Source organism: Paroedura picta, chromosome 3 (assembly GCF_049243985.1).
Source record: "Paroedura picta isolate Pp20150507F chromosome 3, Ppicta_v3.0, whole genome shotgun sequence".
Lineage (NCBI taxonomy): Eukaryota > Metazoa > Chordata > Lepidosauria > Squamata > Gekkonidae > Paroedura > Paroedura picta.
Genome location: NC_135371.1, coordinates 36,047,710 through 36,066,320, shown reverse-complemented (window position 1 = coordinate 36,066,320; position 18,611 = coordinate 36,047,710). Strand labels below are relative to the sequence as shown.

The following is an 18,611-nucleotide window of genomic DNA, read 5'->3' as shown; positions in this document are numbered from 1 at the left end:
CATTTGAGTCATACACACTATGGATCTTGCATACTCCAACACAGCCTTCCACTGCTGACTTTATCTCAGCAGCTGCTTATTAAAGGTAATCTGAACCCAGAGGTCCTATTTGGCTCTCATGACTAAAAGGCATCTTTAAATTTGCCAACACCCCTTTTAGGTTGGCTGCACAAATGATACAACAAGAGATTCTAATTCATGAGGATGTCAGCCCATAAGGATTCCTCCAGTTTTACAGATCATCTCCAAGGAAACATCAGTTCCCTTGGGGAAAATGACTGCTTTAGAAGGTAGTTTCCATAGTATTATACTCTACTGAGGTCCCTCCCTGCCCCAATTCCCGCCCACTCCAGGCTCCACCCCCAAAGTCTCCAGGAATTTTCTAACCCAGAGCTGGCTTGTTCTTAAATCCGGTGTAAGATCCATTCAATTGTTCAGCTCTTAGTTTACAACCTCAGAATGTCAAGCAGCCTCAGAAGACATTTTCCTCACAGCGTTTCTTTAAAATCCGGGTCCAAGACCGTGAAACACTTTAGGAAAGGCCTAAGCAGCAACTATCAGCGGCTGCACTTGCAGGCGTGCCCTTTGCAACATAACCCAAAAGCAGAAATTGATTTAAACGAGGCTATCCACTTCTCTCGGCTATCAAATTCGATTTGGGCAGCCCAATGGGCGTGCCCTCCCCGAGCGCCGCCAAGGGGCTCCATAGCGACCGAGGACCCGCCGTCCTTCCCTGAAGCGCCTCTTGCCTCCCCCGTTATATGTTTTGGCGGGGCTCCTGCCCCTGCCTCTCGCCCTCAGTGGAGGCGCCCCGCAGCCGACACTCTGCCAGTCGTTCCCCAACGCAGGAGGCGGGGCCTCGCCTCCTGTGCGTGACGTGGGGCGAACTTAATTCAAGCCCGCAGTCAAAAGCAAGCTCGGTGCGCCGGCGCCTCTCTAGCAGTCCAAGTAAACTTCTCTCGCTTTCTTTCTCCCCCCACCTCCCTCCCCGCCGCCCTTGGACCCTCACGCTGATTTGGAAAGGGGGGGGGGCGAGCCGAGAAGGGGGCGACATGCAAGCCCTTCTTGCAACCTGACCTCCTTTTGGGTTCCAGCCAGAGCGAGCGAGCGAGCTGCCATGGGGCTGCCTCGACGCTGAGGAAGGAGGCGCCCTTGCGTGTGCTTGGGGCTGTTTGGCCAGGCTGCCCCCAGGGCTCTTGTCTATTTATTTTGGCCGCATTTGGGGTTTTTTAAATTTTCATTTTGGGAAGGCGACTTGGGTGCAGGTGACACACCCTCCTGCCCCCCCCCCCTCCTCCTGCTCACCCTTTATTCCCCCGGCGTCTCCGCACAACGGCAGGGGGGGAAGAAGGAATGATCCGCGGAGCGGCGGCGGCTCGCCAGGTTCTTTGCGGGAGCTGCTGCGACTCCTCGGGCGGAGGCAAATGAAGGGGCATCTCCTCGCCCAAGCGGCAGGAAGGAGGCGAGGCGGCTCGAGCGTTGCGGCAAAGTGAAACAGCTCAAGCCGCAAGCCAATTTCCCCGGGAAGCAACTCGAGCGCACCGAGCCCGGGGAGGGAAGATTTTTCTTTTCTTTTTCCCCCCCATTCTGCTGGGGGTAGGGTGGGGGAATAAATAAAATACAGGATCGTTGGGGGATCTTGGTCGATTTTCCCAAAGATGTCATCGCAAACTAAGTTCAAGAAAGACAAAGAGATCATAGCAGAATATGAAACTCAAGTGAAAGGTGAGTGGACGCTTTAGCCTTATTTTGGCATGGGTGTGGGGGGTGTGTGTGTATCTACTTCGAGCCGGCTTCTCTTTTCCACCCCGCCCCCCGCCGGCTTTTCATTGTTAGCAATCTTTTTTCTGCACCGTTCGATGAATCGTGCAGAATATTGGGGTTCTCAGCGCGAGAGCCGCCTGGCTGCTTGATGGATCGGAGGTTTGGTGGTGGAGGGAAATCACGGCGGAGTAGTAAAAAGCTGCATTGCAGTTGTGTGAATGGTGGCGGCGGCTTCTTTTTTTTTAAAGCCACACTCGGGTTTGTGTGTGATCCTCACTTCATCTTCCTGACGGCGAGGTATCCGTCTCTTGATAAATGGGGCCTCCCTTTGATTAAAATATAAAGCCCTATTTCCATGTAGGCGGGGGCAGCCATCTGTATATAATAGATGTGTATGGGGCTGGATTTGCATTTGGCGTCCATGGAGCATGTAGGCGTGGAGTCATGTTTCCCATATGGGGAACGTTTGCTGAACGGGGGCCCGTTTCTCTGCGTTTAAACAGCATTTAGCGTTTAAATAGCAAGTGTGTGTGTATTAACCCGCTTTAGGTTACCTTTAATTTAATCCCGTTGGTTTGCTCCCGAGTCACACCATTGGAGGAGCTCAGGGATGAGGGCAAAGAAAGCGATTTTTGATATAAATTCTTCATGTATGAGAACTTCCTCTTGCCTGTGTGTGTATATTAATATTTGTGTATGTGTGTGTATATATAGAGAGAGGGGGTGTTCATGCTTTGCCCTTCATCCATGCCAGAACATACGACACACCCTTAGGTGACAACTCTGCCTTAAAGGGAGAGAGAGGCTGTTGTCATAAGCATCTACCCCCCTTTTTTTCTCCCAGTGAAGCACCACTCTTGATGTGCTATAGAACCCATAAGCTTCAGTTACACACTGATTTTAGCAAGTGTTTTTGAAGGTCTCTTTCATTGAGAAATCAGATCGTCCAAAGATGCATGCCAGTGATCAACACAACACATTGTACTTACTATTTGCTGTAGAACTGAGAAGATGTTGAGGTATCAGGGTTTACTTAAGCATTTCTAATCCATGGATGGTTATTGGACTGCTGCTGAAAAAGTAGTTGGCTGGTTAGCTTTACACCGTGTGTATCTTGAGCACTGCCCATGTTAAAAAAGAGAAAAACCTGGGAGGGGAGTGGTTGGTGTAAAGTTATCCTTGAGTACCATCTTCATGACACAACACAGTTCATAGACTTCCATAGTTACGTTTCATATTCACATACATTTTCTGGTTTCGTGAAGGGACTCAGCTTTTCTAAACCATATGCACACTCCAATTCCAAGTAGCTCACCTTTCTTTGTAAACACTCAACCTTACTTTGCATGTTTTTGCAGGATGTAAATCAATTTCCCCCCCTCTTCATAGTGAATAGATAGATCCTTGCATCATACACATTTCCGTGCTTGTGGCTTTCGTTGGTGACAGTTCTGCAATTTGAAACCCAATGGCCTGACTGTGTAGAGAGAGCACCATTACATAAGGCCTTGTGGGGAATGTGTTGTGATAGGAAAGATGGCATTACAAAGGGCTGTGCTGTGGATATGTGAGGCACTCTAGGGATGCCATTCCATACTGATTGCCAAAATAGACAGGGTGAAATCTGGGATCCCTTGATGTTGGTGGAAACTTTACTTCTAACTTCTGTAGAGGCAAGCTTTGATTGAATATCCTTTAAGTAAAAAAAAATCTCATAATATCCCTCGTGATTGTTCTTGGATATCCTGTAGTAGTTTCTACAGGAAACTTTTTAATCTGCTGCTGTTGACATAATGTTGTGCTTTGTTCAGAGGTTTCTTCATAGCCAGCAGTGGAATAGCTTGAAATGCTTCTCTCAAGAGATTCCTTGGCCATTGTCTAAATGACAATGCAGACAGTACTTCTGTTAGTACTCGGTTCTGTTTTTTAAAGAACTGCAAGTCAATTCAATGTGGGGAGGAGATACATAGCAGAGTTGATTCTATTAGCAGAGCAGGTTTAAAAAAACCCAAATGCAGCAAAACCAGAGGACTCTCTAAGCAGGAGCCCTAAGTATGGTTGAGCCTGTTTCGAGGTGAATTCTACCCCATTATGTTCAAGGTACTTTGCTTAGATGACATATATAATTTATATATATGCCACACTCTAGGGGAGGTATGGGAGAAGGGGACTGTCCTTTAATCTGAGCTGTGAGGCAACTAGCACAACAGGCATAGATCTGTGCTTATATATATTGACATTCTTGCATGCTAGAAATAAAATGCATTCTCTTTTAAAGCTGAGGAAGATCTTGTCAGCTTTTTTAAATGGCTGCACTTGCAGACGTAGTAGTAATTTAGGCCTGACTACCTGGAGGATTCACAATTTTGCCTAGTAATGCTTTGGTTGGGGATTGATATTTTGAAGTACCCAGCAAGCACTGCATTTGGTGATGAGCCCAGGAGATATTAGTTGTATCTGCAGCTACTGGTTTTGGTCAGGTGAATTCTGCTGTGCAAAACGCTACCTTCTGGCATGAGGATTGGCTTCCTATCTTGACCGGTGTGAATCTGTGCCATATTAACCTCAAGGCCAGATTACATTTCATATGGGACTGTCCTTGAGGACCATTCTGACACTTCAGTTTATATTAAAATACTACAGTTCAGGAATAAGGTACCATCAACACATTATGTTAAATTTGACGTAGCTTCATTAGTTGCCAATTCATTTCTAGCTTTAGTTCAGGGTTATTACTCGTAAACTCTTCATGGCCTGGGATGCAGATGGGTGTAGAACTCCTTCTCCTATTATGCCTTGCTACATCCACTCCATTGATCTCAACAGGGTCACCTGAAGATTCCCCTCCTGAAGCAGGTACAAATGGTCACTGTCCATAGTACTCCTTGCATGGTAGAATAGTTTACCAATAGTTTAAGAAGTTAGGATAGTCCCTCTGCTATTGTCTTTTCACATATTATGTAAAATTTAGTTTTTAGGAGGACCCTTTTCTAAGTTGGGGTGTTCTGTCTGCTTTGTTAGATAGTTGTTTAATTGTTGTGATTCACTTTGGGCCTTTTTGAGTAAAAAAGACTACATATGGCAGAATTAGAGGTTCACAGTCAGAGGTTGACCTGTTGGGTGGTTTATGTGGCTTTATATATGGAAAAGTATTGCTTTTGCCACTTGTGGTGTGAATAGTTAACTTGGAAGGAACCCTAGCCAAAATGGCAGGGTTTAACTTCCCTTACTTGTTGCAGTGAATACAGGAAGAGGGAACTAGGGGCAAGTAATTGCATCATGGTTGCTTACCATAATGGAAGGCCTTCTAGATGCTACTTCCTTTGGGAAAATCAGCTGGATGTGCAAGAAGAGTTTGTGCTCCATCCCAAATCTCTGGTTACATCACTGACATTCCTGGTTCTCTTCTTAAATGACAATGTGCAGTTAGCTTAAGCTTCAGATTGTATATCTAAATTAAAGTGAGAATCAATCATTATTTCCTGTTCTTTTTGAGCATGAGTCCTGGCTAGAGCTAGCTTAGGGATCGGTGTTACTTTGAGAGCAGGCTGAGATTTTAAACAGCTAATAGGCCAGCAGACTAGGCCTCAGACCAGTAGTCACCACTGGGGCACCTTTATTTAAGGTGGGGATGGGGGTATTTAAGGCGTTTTCCAAACTGGGTGTTTTCTAAGAGTAACAGAGTTTTATTTGGACACTAAGCAGGATATTTTAACCAAAATAAGAAAGCCACAAATAAAATCTCACTGACTACTGTTTATACTTCCCAAGGAGTTTCCACGTTAATCTTCTGTAGCAATAATAAGCAACAGTCTTAAAGCGAGTTAGTTTTGGAGCGTTCACCTGATTTTTGTTGACACAATTACCGCATTTAAATCGAGGTCATTCTCAAAGGTAACATCTGTGGTTACAGTGAATTTCTTGCCCTTCTGGTTCTATCTTCAGAGAGTCTCAGAGTTGCCATCTTGGGTGTTATTGTATCATTCTGGTCAGTTTATTATATAGTTCTGTGTCTTCACATTGTAAATTTGTTTAAAATTTAAATAATGTATGTTTCTCAGACATTAAAGGTGGCTTATACAAGACGTAAAAGCAAAAACCCAAACAAACACTAAGGTTTGATGCCTCATGAATCGGACTAAGATAAGATGAGAAACGGCATATTGATTTAGTGGCAGGTGTAACATCTAGGCTACTTTGAATAGTTGACAACAAAGGGGCTCAGATGTCATAGGGGCTCACAGAATAGACTTTTCTTGTCAATGGGTTGTGCTATGGGCTACTCCAAAACGTTTGTGTCTGTTTTAGTATCCATTCACTTCTAGCATTCCTTCTTTCTCTCAATACAATGGGATATCCCACAGCTGTCAGTTCATTGCACTCAAGGCTACTGTTCACTTTAATGTCTCTCTTCCTTGGGCATAAAAGGTTGTTTGGTGAAAAAGAATTTTTAAAGATTTTGTCCAAAAGGCTGGATGTGTGGTTTTTGTGTCTGATACACTATTTCGTTCTTGGATTGCTTCGTTGCTCTTTTATTGCAGTATTCTTTACTTTTGTAATATGTCTTTAGTCTCAGTAATAGGCAGACCATAGGTAAGTAATTGAATTACGATAATATCACTGTAGCTGTAGTTTGAATGGAACTTTTGACCTGCTGGTTGTGTCTCAAAGCTTTCGAATACTTCTAGAATTGCAGCAGAACAATTCCATATCCTTAGCAGTGATCCAGTTTTATGGTGGTAGTTGCCAGGGTGAGTCCAATTGGCACAGGCCTCACCTTATGTGGGGTTTTGACTGGGTGCTGCCTGTTGCTAGCTGCTTACATAGGAGCCGACTGTTCATTTGCTTCCTGAATAGGCAGAGTTCTTAATTTTTTCACATGTTAAATTCCCACATGAATAGCCCATGTAGAATTAGGAAGTTGATTGGTAGCTGACATTATACAGTGATCTTGTGCAAGTTTAAATTGCTGTGTGCTGTTGTGTATGTTCCCTCTATATGGAAATAAAGTTCCTACTTTTGTTTAAGAATAATTATAATGTGCACTTGCTGTGAAAATGTCTTCAAGTGTTTCTTGGTCAATATGGTCTTTAGTCTTTTCCTTCTGTTACGCACACGTGTGCAACCCAGTATGAAAACCATTAGTTGAGAAGCAGTAGTGGAATTGGTAGTGGCACGCTGTGATGAAAGTTAAATCCAAACTGTTCTTTTTGTGAATCAGTTTGCTCCTGCTTTGGCAGTCTGGCTAGTTGTAGATTTGTAATTTTTTCCCCCTGTTGTACCATCAAGGTACATTCAGGGACTGTCCTCCAGGAATGCTCAGAGGCAAATTTTTGTTTTTCCACTGGACAGTTTTATATTATATTTATTTTTATTATCATGCAACTCAGAAATCTGTTGTAATAGTTTGTGGTTGTGATTACAGTAATTTGAAGAGATTGACAAACAGAATTTTCAATTAAATCTCACTGTAGCAACAATCTTCTTTCCATCCTGGCCCAAGATGTTCCATTTGATGCGAGCAAGAAAAAATTGTACACTGTAGACTTCCAACTGAACTCTGTAAGCCAACCAAATTATATGTCTGGATATGCCAAAGCACAAAAGAAAAGGTTTCATTTAACCTTTGCCCTGATTTTCAGCTTGAGCCAAACTAGCCAGGACCTATGTTCCTTTGAGGATAAATCTCTTTTGCTTTTCAGTAGCAATTACCTTGGAAGGCGAGGCTTCCACTTTCTTTTCTCAAGGGAAGCAGAGGGTGAAATATGGACCAAAATTCACTGAGCATGGTGCAACTGCAGTATACCTTTCTTCTCTTCCTGGGCCTTAGAGGGACTATACACACACTCCTTATTGTCTGTTGTTAAAGGCATCAAGGTTAATGCATGAAGGGCCAACCTGAGAGGAGTTGATTGGTTCTTCTTTCTGCTTTGTGATTCTGGGTCTGTAAGCATAAAATGGTTATTTGCTTGTTCTGTAATGCTTTCTAAACAAGGCTGCTTTCTAAAATGAAGGCAAGCAAAATTGGGGAGAAGGAGGGAATTGTCAAAGAAATAGTTCGGGGGGAGGTTTGCTTGCTTTTATTGGACTCCGATCTGGTGTTACAAAACTCCTCACCCAAATTACAGTGTAGTTGATTATTCTGGAGAGTAAACAATGAAGTGCAAAATACAGGAAGACCTGGATAGGAGATCTGTAATTGTTCCTTCTCAACAAAGCATATTTTGTGCGTATTCATTTACTTCAGAGTATAAAAACCAACAAAATATCCTTTTGGTATTTGAGCTATTTTATAAACCAGTGATGATGATAATCTGATTCATGGGAGCTGTCATAATGCAATAGTATTTTGCTAGGTCAGTTATTCTGGGAAGCAGCTGGAGTTGTAGGGCTTGGAGGTATGCCTTACTTAAATCTAGAAAGAAAAGCTCTGAAGCAAAGAATGCAATTTGGTAGGCCCAAAGACTGAAGAACCAGAACCGAGGAATGTAGTCTAAAAACTGAAGAATTGAACAACCAGACCCAACAGAGGCTGGTAACTAGATGTGGTAGTCATGTGGCTGCTGCTTCTCTTGCTCAAAGATTTTGATTGAAATTCTTTAGCTAGCTTTGAAATTCAGATGACATTATAGACCACCACAAATCAATTCTGTAGTCTGAATTGTTTTGAGTCACTTCTGCATCAGTTTCTTTGCTTTAGCTCTGGCTAGAAATATTTTGGTGAGCCTGTGTAGAGTGGTGGTGATGGGGATCATGAAAGATGACAGTCTTCATGAACAGAACTGTGAATCTGCCTTCTCTTCTATACATTTTATCTCCATCTTTGGCTTTGCTGCACACATTGGGAAGTATTCTGAAATTGAGAGAATTAGAGAGAAGGGGAAGACTAATAGGAACCACATGTTGGCAGTAGAACAGCTGACATATGAAAATGATAACTGGAGAAATTGGAAAACGCATGTCCTAGAGGATGGCGTTAAAGACTGGGACAGAAGACTGCAAGGTCTTAGAAAATGTAGATCAGAAAAGAGGGATTAGTGAAGAGAATTCTGTATACACTTTCCAAGACAGAAATATTTACCTAGGTTGTTAAAATAAAGGCAACTTGCCCTGCTATTCTGAACAGAGTTACACCCTTCTAAGTCTATTGAAGTCAATGGGGTTGGAGTGATGTGACTATTTACAATTATGGTGTTAAGACTGGAAGGGAAATCTATAGAAAGTGTTACAGTATGGGGGAATGCCAGTACAGAGTCATTGAAAACACACATGCACAGTATATTTTTATTGTAATACAAGTTTCTGATGCAATTCTTATAGCTGTGAAAAACATTGCGGCTATATTATGTGATAAACATTGCGAAACCCTGTGAGGTAGGTTAGGCTGTGTGCTCCAAGGCCACCCAGCATGTTTCCATGGCATAGTGAGGATTGGAAAGGTTAAAAGAATATGAATGTATGGCCTATTATTGTACAAATAATTATAAATATTATAATGAAAAAACATGTATTCATTTACAGAGATTACAGAGAAGGCTAAAACGCTAAAAGGCTTTAGTGATAGCCTCATATGTACAGTCAGTTCAACCAATAGCAAACTGAGGCCTAGACCAGAAATGTTTCAGTGCTGCCACCTTCCATAAAATGTGAAATACGTAGGCCGCAGACATGTATTACATTCTATCAAATAATGAAAAGAATACAGTCCAGTTTGCTGAAAGGAAAGGGAAAGGAGAAAATTATGCTGTTAAATGGGCATAAACTGTTCAATATATATGGTATGCATATAGAATTAACTTTATTGAAAATCACTTACTGGACTGTGATCCAGATCTAGTTAGGAATCATTATCTCTGACGTTCAGTTAGCAAAATTCAAGAGCATCACAGTGTAGGTGCATTCCTTGGACAGGACATGTGGCTTCAGAGAAGGCATTATTTCAGTGAGTTGATTTCTCTGTAGAGCAACTCACAATGGGATCAGAGTATTTCGGTGCTTTGCAGCCCTTTTCTGTGGCTCGCTTTGGAGGCCAGGGCCAGGCTCCTGTCCCAGGCAGGCCCCAGCCATTGCCTGGCTGACTCTCCCCCACTCTGTGGGCCCAGGACCCTCAGCCCTCTCTCCCAGCTTGCTCACCAGCAGGGTCACCTTTTGGCATCAGGGCGGTAGAGCAGGCTGGCACTTCTTCCACATGGAAGAAATTAGAGGCGATGCATCCAGGGGCGGGACAGGCCACCTGTTTGACCGTTCATTGGATGGATGGCCAATCAGACATGTGATGAGTGCAACTCCTCCCACTACCCTTTATCGGTTTTAGTTATAGTATATATATATGGTAGATTTGTAAAGAACCATACCTGCACTCTTGGCTGGTTAGCAGTTTGCTCTTCTTCACCAATTTTTCCACCCAATTGGTGAGACTCTTTCAGGGCAGTTGTGAAACCCCAGGGTTTCCTCAAAAACTGGTTGAGAAAGCCTGCTCTTGGTTCATGCTAGTGGGCAACTGGGAAACAAGGAGTAGTTCCTTTCTCTTACTTTTCTGTTGCTTTTTTCTGTTGCTTTATTCTTTTCTAAGTCACTAATCTTTTGAGCATGTCCTCGTCTGTCAGTTAATGGATGTCATATAGCTTTTAGATTTCCTGGAAGTTGCTTTTCAGAAGCTCCAAGTCATGATTTGACTAGATGTTATCTGCAGTAAATATACTAAAACAAGTACAGAGGATATGAACACACATTGTTTCCATATGAATGCATATCCTTGGATGTCTACATATATTAAATTAACATTATATTTGGGTTGCCTGACAACAAAAGTAATTCCACCTTCCACTTTTGTTGTCAGATCTGTTTTTAGATGTGGCAAAGTTAATCCATGGTACAGGTGGATACTTGGTACAAGTTTTTAAATCTGGCAGGAAAGAGATTATTTTTACTGTTTACTGTTTACCTCTGTGACTAAAATGGTTGCTAAACCTTTCATTAACTTTGGCAAAATATGGGTCCAAATCCCCCCTTCCTTGCAGCACCTGGAAAGTCTTGCAAAACATATATGTAGAAAAGCAGAGATGAGGGCAAAATATTTCACAAGCCTTCTTAAAATGAATACGTGCTGTGCAGCTCCTATTCATTTCAGGATGGTTTTTCCACTGGATTGTTCCCCTTATCTGCCGTTCATGTCTTCCACATAGCCCCATTTGGTGGTGCCTGGGTATCGGCTGAGGGTCATCTGATTGTTAAGATCAGGGATTCCCAACCAGGGGTCTGCCTCCCCCCTCCCCCAGAGGTCTGCAGAAGCTCTGGAGGGGAACTGTGGCCTTTCCCCTCGTATCTTAATTGTCTCCACCACAAGATAGGATAACAGTCACACCCATTGCTCCTCATTCCCTCCTCCCGAGCCTGAGTTATCTTGAGATGTCTGTGCCCGGGGGGAGGGGGGTTAGAGCCCGCATGCCTACTCCCGCTTTAAACTGCCTCCTGTCTCTCCACCCCTTAGTCCTCCTCAAGCTTCCCTGTTAATGTGGGGGTTATGTCACTTCTGGTGACATGTCACTTTTGAGGGGTGTGGTAGGGGAGGTTGGGCCAGATGACGCCACTTCTGGGGTTCCTTAAAGCCTGAAAAATTATTTCAGAGGCTCCTCCTATGGTCAAAAGGTTGTAAAATGGTGGTTAGACAGTTTAACATAGGTGTGAAATCTGGCATGTGGAGGAGAATATAAATGGTGAAGCTGGATTTTAATCGCTATATACAACTGCACTTGTTCCTCTTCTGTTTTATCAAATTAGCTACAGAAGCTAGCTGGGAATGGTGCTGATCGCCTAGAACATCTGACGCATAGTTCTTTGCATTGGTGCTAAGGAATGTTATGTTTGTTTTTTTGCAAATAAGCTCAAAAATGCTGTTGTGGCTGGGCGAATAATTGTGCATGGAATTTGAACATGAAGCATGGGAACAGGTGAAAAATTCGTTGCTTAACTAATGTTCAGTTCACAGTTTTGTTCTTCTTTTGCTCAAATAGCAAAGCCAGGGGGAAGCTGGGCTTGTGTTGTAGTGGCAGAACTTGTTGTTATGTAAGAGGCTCAAGGTGACACACTGACCCTTAAAGAATTGAGCTAATAAACCAGTGTCCATTTTTGTTCTGTTATTTTATTTTTGGGAGGTGGGTGGGTGGGATCCTAATTTCTTCTGTGCACATGCATTTGGGGGTTTCATTCCAATATGGTGCCTGTGCTTGAGAACAGTCAGATAAAGTCAGTATAAAATGAAAACTAAACATAGAGACCTTGCACAAGAGGTGAGCTTTTGCTATTCATAATAAAGGTTAGTTGATTCTCTGTAATGGAAATAAATTGAATTTATCATAGGTGCTTCCTGCTAAGCTAACATCCCGAGCAAGTTTGTGCCCAGGCCGGGGGAGTTCAACCAAATCAGCAGGTTCTTGGAAAATCCTGCTATCGTATCATAACTCATTTATATTTTTCTTTGGGTTAGTGGGTAACTGGATAACAATTTAAAGGAACCTTGAAACTGGTTTCTTTTAGTCAGCAATGGGAAGGCTCTGTGCACACGGTTGGCAACCTACAGAAAACCCTGAACGTTTTCTTATGTCTGCATGCGTGCAAGGTTGAACTTTAGGAGCTGCTTTAAATATTTTTGTTTCTGATCCAGTTGCCTTAGTTCAAGGTTCTGGTCGACATACCAACTACCGTTGAAGCCAAAACAGCAGATCTTGTGACTCCTTAAATCTGATCTGTGTACTTAGTGAACAATTCTGCTTTTCTTTCACTAAGAGCAGACTCCATTATGCTGCTTTTCTTCTGTGCTACCTTAGTATTTTTGCTTGTAGCAGCATTTCTCTAAAATGGAATACTTCTCCTTGTACCCTTTCTTGAAGCACTTGGCAATGTTCTCTTCCTCATGAGGGTGGCCAAAAAAGGGAAAACTCCAGGCTATCATTTGATTTTATAGCCCTGTTGAAAAACATAGGAACTCGTCATTACCAGTCCCCCCCCCAAAAAAAAGGTTGACTTTGCTATGACCAGTGCTATATGCTCTTTAGTGCCACCCCCTACACAAGAAAGGGTGTAAAAAAAACCCATTCCTCTCCAGTCCAACGTGTTTTGAAATGTTACTAAATGTCTTAATCACCTTCTGAAAAATGTGAACCTGATGGTTTGGTTGCTGTTGTGGTTTTCTTAGCTGAGCATTACAGGGCTATTTCCCTTCAGTTTTTTCTTTTTTTTGGGGGGGGGGGAGGAATGAATGTTTCCTGTCAGAAATGAAAAGTAAACCGTTTAACATATTTCTGGTTTTCAGCTCAACAACCCGGATCTGCCTTCAGCTCCTGCTTTATAGCCTCAAACTTGTAACTTGTTCATCTAGTATTAGTTTAGGCAATATTGTGCTCTCCTTGACCAGTGCTTTGTGGGAGGTTAGTGGTGAAAACCAAGTATTTTACTACTTGATCTGGGTACAACAGGATCCCAAGACTGTGGCCAGGTCTTTTTGATGTGTCGGGATCCTCATCGTTCAATATCCAAGGTGACTAGAAGCAAAAGGTCAAAGTAAAGGTGGCTTGTGCAATCTGTTTAGTTGTGTGCACTGCAGGGATAAGCATTTGATTACAGGGTGGAAACTCCCATGTCTCAATAGTCTGTTTTCTTGAGGGAAATTAGGAGATAGGATGAGAGAGGAACTGGCTTAATCCTGTCTTATTATTTTCGGCACCATGGTGCCTCAGTTCTGAGCACTCTTGGAGAAGACAAATCAGGAGGAGGAAATAGGTAACATGTATGGGCTTGGGGACCTAGGGTTAGTTTCTTTTGACTTGAACATTTCTGTTCATGTCATCTAGGGTCAGATGGGCAGTGTATCTCTTCAAAGAAATGGAAGTTCTAGAGATTTTCATCTGGAAAATAACCTTGACTTGGGTACCCAGGCATGCTCACGCACGTCAGATCTGGCAAGCCAAACAGAGCTGGCATTGGTTGGTATTTGGGTGTCAGACCTTTGAGGAAATCTAGGGTCAGGATGCAGAGGCAGGCAATAAAAAACGTCTCCAAATATCTCTTGTCTGGCTGTCAGACCATCCTAGAATCATAAGATCTCCTATACATGCCGTACATGCCATACAATCTGTAACTGCTTCGCGGGAGTGGTATAAATAAAACGCTAAGGGCCCTTGGAGTGGGCCCTGTCCATGATGGGGAAGGGCGCCCATTGATCCCTTGGCCCCAGAATGGCAAGTGGAGGGCCCAATCGGCAGGTGCGAAGTGCCTGCTGATTGGGCCCTCTGCTTGTCATTCTGGGGCCAAGGGGCCAACCAAAGATGCCATGTGGGATAAAAATGTTTAAATAAATGTACGCCCAGAAGCAATGATTGCTCTTCAAGCTAATTTCAACCTTCAGAGGAAGTAACACTAATATCTGCATCTTATTAAACATTGAGTATCAATGGGAGAGGGTTAATGAGAGTGTTCTAGTTCGTAGTCACATTACGTTTACTGACTATATAGTTCAAATGCTACTAAGGCTTTGGTTGGCAGACCAAGCCACAGCTACTGAGATAAATTCAAATTTAGGCAAACAAGGTTGGGAGGAAGAGAAGCCCAATACAGAAAGATTTTCCCTTTTTATTGATTTCCTCCTCTTCAGCAGGCCAGTGGTATGAAAAAGCATAAATCCTGCCAGGTGACAGAGGCTGAAAAATGTGCACACATCATATTAAAATATTATTCCTTGCAGGAGACTATAAATATATCACTTAACACACCCTACAAGAATTTTGTGCCAGATTCAAACAGAAGCCTGTAAAATTCTTCGCCTGGAACCAGAACTAAATACAACCTATGGGCAAAGTCTGCAAGAGAACTTTTCATTTAATTTTTTGAAGAAAGAATGCATTGAGCCAGTTCCTTCAGCCACAAAGCATCTTTATAGGCACAATCACTTTCCCCAATACAGCATTGTGTTTCCAATCGATATATGCATCCTACCATAACTTGGATGTTATCAAACCTTTGCATCCCAAGGGCTCAAACACCGTAGCAGCAACCAGACTGGACTGCTGCAATATGCTGCCTGTAGGGCTGCTCTTGAAGGCAGTCTAGACATTTTAACTGGTTCTGGGGCTCATAGTGAACTGGACTACTTATATGATGATGATGTTAGCCATTCAGTGAAGTCCCACTCTTGGTGATCCTATGGCTCAACTGTTGCCACATTTTTCATGTTCCACCACTTCTTTTAGTTCGATAGTGTTCTGGCCAGTGTCCATTTTGATCATATCTAACCACTGCTACTAGCACCCTATCTGGCCCTGGAACACAAGGCCACAGTGATTCATGTGATAGTCACCTCCAGACTGGAGTACTGTAACTCGCTCTACATGGACTTTCCCTTTACTCTGTTCTGGAAATTACAGCGGGTGCAGAATGCAACTGCTCACATCCTTACTAGGACCGCATTGAAGACCCACATTTGACCTGCCCCTGAGTAGCCGCTTTGGCTGCCAGTTGAGTTCCAGGTCAAGTAAACAGGCAGAAAGACAGAAAGAGAGCAAGTGAGAGGGAGAGAAAGAGTCAGAGAGAAAGAGAGAGAGAGGCAGAAAGGAGAGAGTGAAATGGAAGAAGGAAGGAAGGAGATGGGGCAGGGGTGGAAGGAAGGGGGGAAGGGTCCGCTGGGCGGGTGTGGGGGAGCGAGTTGCAAGGGGGGCAGCAGGGGCAGAGAAGAGTGGGTGGCTGGGTGTTTGGGGTGGGGAAGCGGCAGCGGTTCGTGGGGTCAAGTTGTGGGGGTGGCGGGGAAGACTTCAGGTTTGAGAGGGGTAGGTGGTTGGAGGGCAGGAAAGTGGCGGCAGAGCATGGGGGAGAGTTGTGGGGGGGCGAGCAGGGGAAGATTGGGGGTTGAGAGGGTGGCTGCCTACCTGTGTTGATGTCGGCTCCCATGGGGCTCCGTGGCTTCAAGGTGGGGCCAAATCCCGGGCGGCTGTGGAGCTGGCAAAGGGACAGGGCTGCCACGTCAGTGATACAGCGGGGTTGTCCCTTTGGCAGGCCCGAAGGCTCCCGGGCCAGGGTGGCTGGCAGGCAGCAGCGGGGCTTGGGGGCCAGCAAAGGGACAGGGCTGCCGCGTCAGCGACACAGCGGGGCTGTCCCCTTGCCAGGGGTGAAGGCTCCCCCTGGCGCCTCCCCCTGGCGCCTCCCCCAGGCTGTCCCAGCCAGGTGCCTGCGTGTCCTCGCAGTGGGCAGCCTGGTAATGGCAGCGTGGGGGAGATCGGGGCCAATTTGGTGTAGTGGTTAGGAGTGCGGACTTCTAATCTGGCATGCCAGGTTCGATTCTGCGCTCCCCCACATGCAACCAGCTGGGTGACCTTAGGTTCGCCACGGCACTGATAAAACTGTTCTGACCGAACAGTGATATCAGGGCTCTCTCAGCCTCACCCACCCCACAGGGTGTCTGTTGTGGGGAGAGGAATGGGAAGGCGACTGTAAACCGCTTTGAGACTCCTTCGGGTAGGGAAAAGTGGCATATAAGAACCAACTCTTCTTCTTCTTCTTATGAGTGAAATGAACACAAAAAGTCACTTAAACTGAACCATCCTTCAAAGTCGGTATTGTCTACTTAGCAGCTCTCCAGGGTCTCAGGCTGAGATCTTTCACATTGCCTACTGCCTGGTTCTTCTAAGTGGAGATGGCAGGGATTTATCCTGGGGCCATCTGCATGCCAAGTAGATGTTCTGCCACTCAGCCACACCCTCTCCCATATAAATGTTAACCATATCAATAAAAACAAAGATCTGCAACCCAACAAGCCTACAGGCACAGGCTTAGAAGGGGATGAGCCATGTGGGCCTCTCAGGCAGGTGTTGGTTTTGTTGGCAATAGCATTGCTCACAAAAGGCCACAGATTAAGAGGCTATTGTGGGCCGAGGCTATTGTGCCTTGGCCCAAGACCAGGCTTTGAGTTACACGCATTCTACTATTTCTACTAGTATGTAGGAGTTAACACACATGAAAACTGCCATACCTATTTCTGAACAATGCCTCACGGATTGAGAAGGGACACTTGAGTGCTGCTTTCAGCGTTGATGACAACAGTGATTTCTGTTTTCGTCTCTCTCCCTGCCCACTTTATATCCTTTGACAAAATCTACTTGAATGAATAGGTGATAGATTTATTTGTATATGACCATAGGTCTCTACAGAATAACAGCAATACAAACAACAAAATTTACAAGGCTTATATATGAAAAAATAAAAAGATACTATACAACATTACTAAAAGCAGCATATAACAAAGAAAGTAAGTATTTGCTGTTTACTGCCGACCTTGTCTCTTGTTTTCCTTGCTGCCAAGAGCAGTACCACAAAGAGCAGTTGACTCTGAGTTTGTATAAAATGAAAGGGGCCAAGAATGACCAGAGTGGTTTTCTACACAGAACTGGGTGAATTTTTAAAGACTATAATACTTATTCATTTTTATCTTGTTAGAGTACTTGGAGTTGAAAGAATGGGTATTACATTGTCTTAGTTCATGTATTTTGAGTTCCCTGTTGTAGGTTGTCTACTCCTATCTGTAAAATGAAATTTTAAAAAAACCTTAATGATTTCTTCAACAATATGGTGTATTTATATGTTGTTGATTTGACCTTGGGATCCAGTTTGGCTTGTTTGGCCTATCTTAGTTGGTCTGGAATTGGGCTTCCCATGTGACAGAGGATTTCTAAGCAAAGTTGTACACCTTAGTTGTAGAGACTGTTTCTCTCATCTACTGTTTGGTTCCCCAGCCAGGAACCAGATTTTTGCTTGCAGGAATGGGAGCTCAAAAATGAGCAGAAGCTAAATGCTTTGGCCACACTATAGGAGTATCAACTACGGACTAATTTTAGTAAGTTTTCACGCTAAATTGGAATGGAGGTTCAGTGGAGCATGCATGGCTAGATAATACTATTGCAGATAATACTTAGCTAGATTCATTAGTAATTATTAAGCAAGTTCTATATGAACAGTCCGTCTGATTAGGAGAAAGACGACAAGCTGATGACCCACCAAATACATTTATTTCAGAGCTTGAAGCAGAGCCAGAATGAGTCCTGGGAATTACAACTTGTATTCTGGAGCAAATGTCTTCATCAGTGATTCTAACCATATCTCATCTATCACTTTAGTTCGTCAACTGTAAATCGTATTGGGATCAAATGGTAAGATTATCTACAGTGTGTCCCATTTACAGTGTTCATGCTCTGAAATAAATTGTTGGATTTACCATTGTTGGCTTGTTGTCTGTCTTCAGTTCTTTGGCTGACAGGTCCTTTGGCATTTTGATTTCCCTGACCTAAAAATCTGGTTAGGACCTTTCTCTTCACTGTCTCATGTCTTTGTATGTCATATGTATATTGTATAAACTACAGTTCTTACCATAAGGGTAGGAATGAATTGTCCTGACTTGGATGGCTCAGGCAAGTCCAGTTTCATCAGATCTCAGAAGTTAAGCAGGGTTACCCTTAGTAGGTACTTGGATGAGAGACCATCAATAAAGTCCAAGATTACTAGGTACCTCTATTTGCCTCTTGGCTTCACAAACCTACTGGGTAGCCACAAGTTGGCTGTGACTTGATGACACTTTCCACCACCAAGGATGAATTTCCTTTTGTATATTCAGATTTGAAAGCATCCTGCCAGTATAACTATTTCGCACCAAATTATAATTTGTTTTCTTGCTTGCAGTGTGTCCTGAAATAATAATTAAAAAGAGGGAAGCGAACTGATCTGAAAAAGTACCTCTCCATTTTTAAGTCCTATATGGGGCACCAAAACCATCTGATGAAAAGGACTTTCTCTACAAATGCTTTATTAAT

The 18,611-nt window shown here is 43.6% G+C and overlaps 1 protein-coding gene across 2 annotated transcripts in view; it reads left to right on the top strand.

Moving 5' to 3' along the window:
* The first annotated feature begins 898 nt into the window (after positions 1 to 898).
* Positions 899 to 18,611, top strand: part of SRGAP3 (SLIT-ROBO Rho GTPase activating protein 3) — a 229,960-nt gene continuing 212,247 nt past the window's right edge. For both annotated transcript variants that reach the window (XM_077325275.1, XM_077325274.1), the window contains exon 1: positions 899 to 1,725. In XM_077325275.1, coding sequence (XP_077181390.1) covers positions 1,659 to 1,725 — 67 coding nt within the window. In that variant the 5' untranslated portion in view covers positions 899 to 1,658. The remainder of the gene's footprint in view (positions 1,726 to 18,611) is intronic.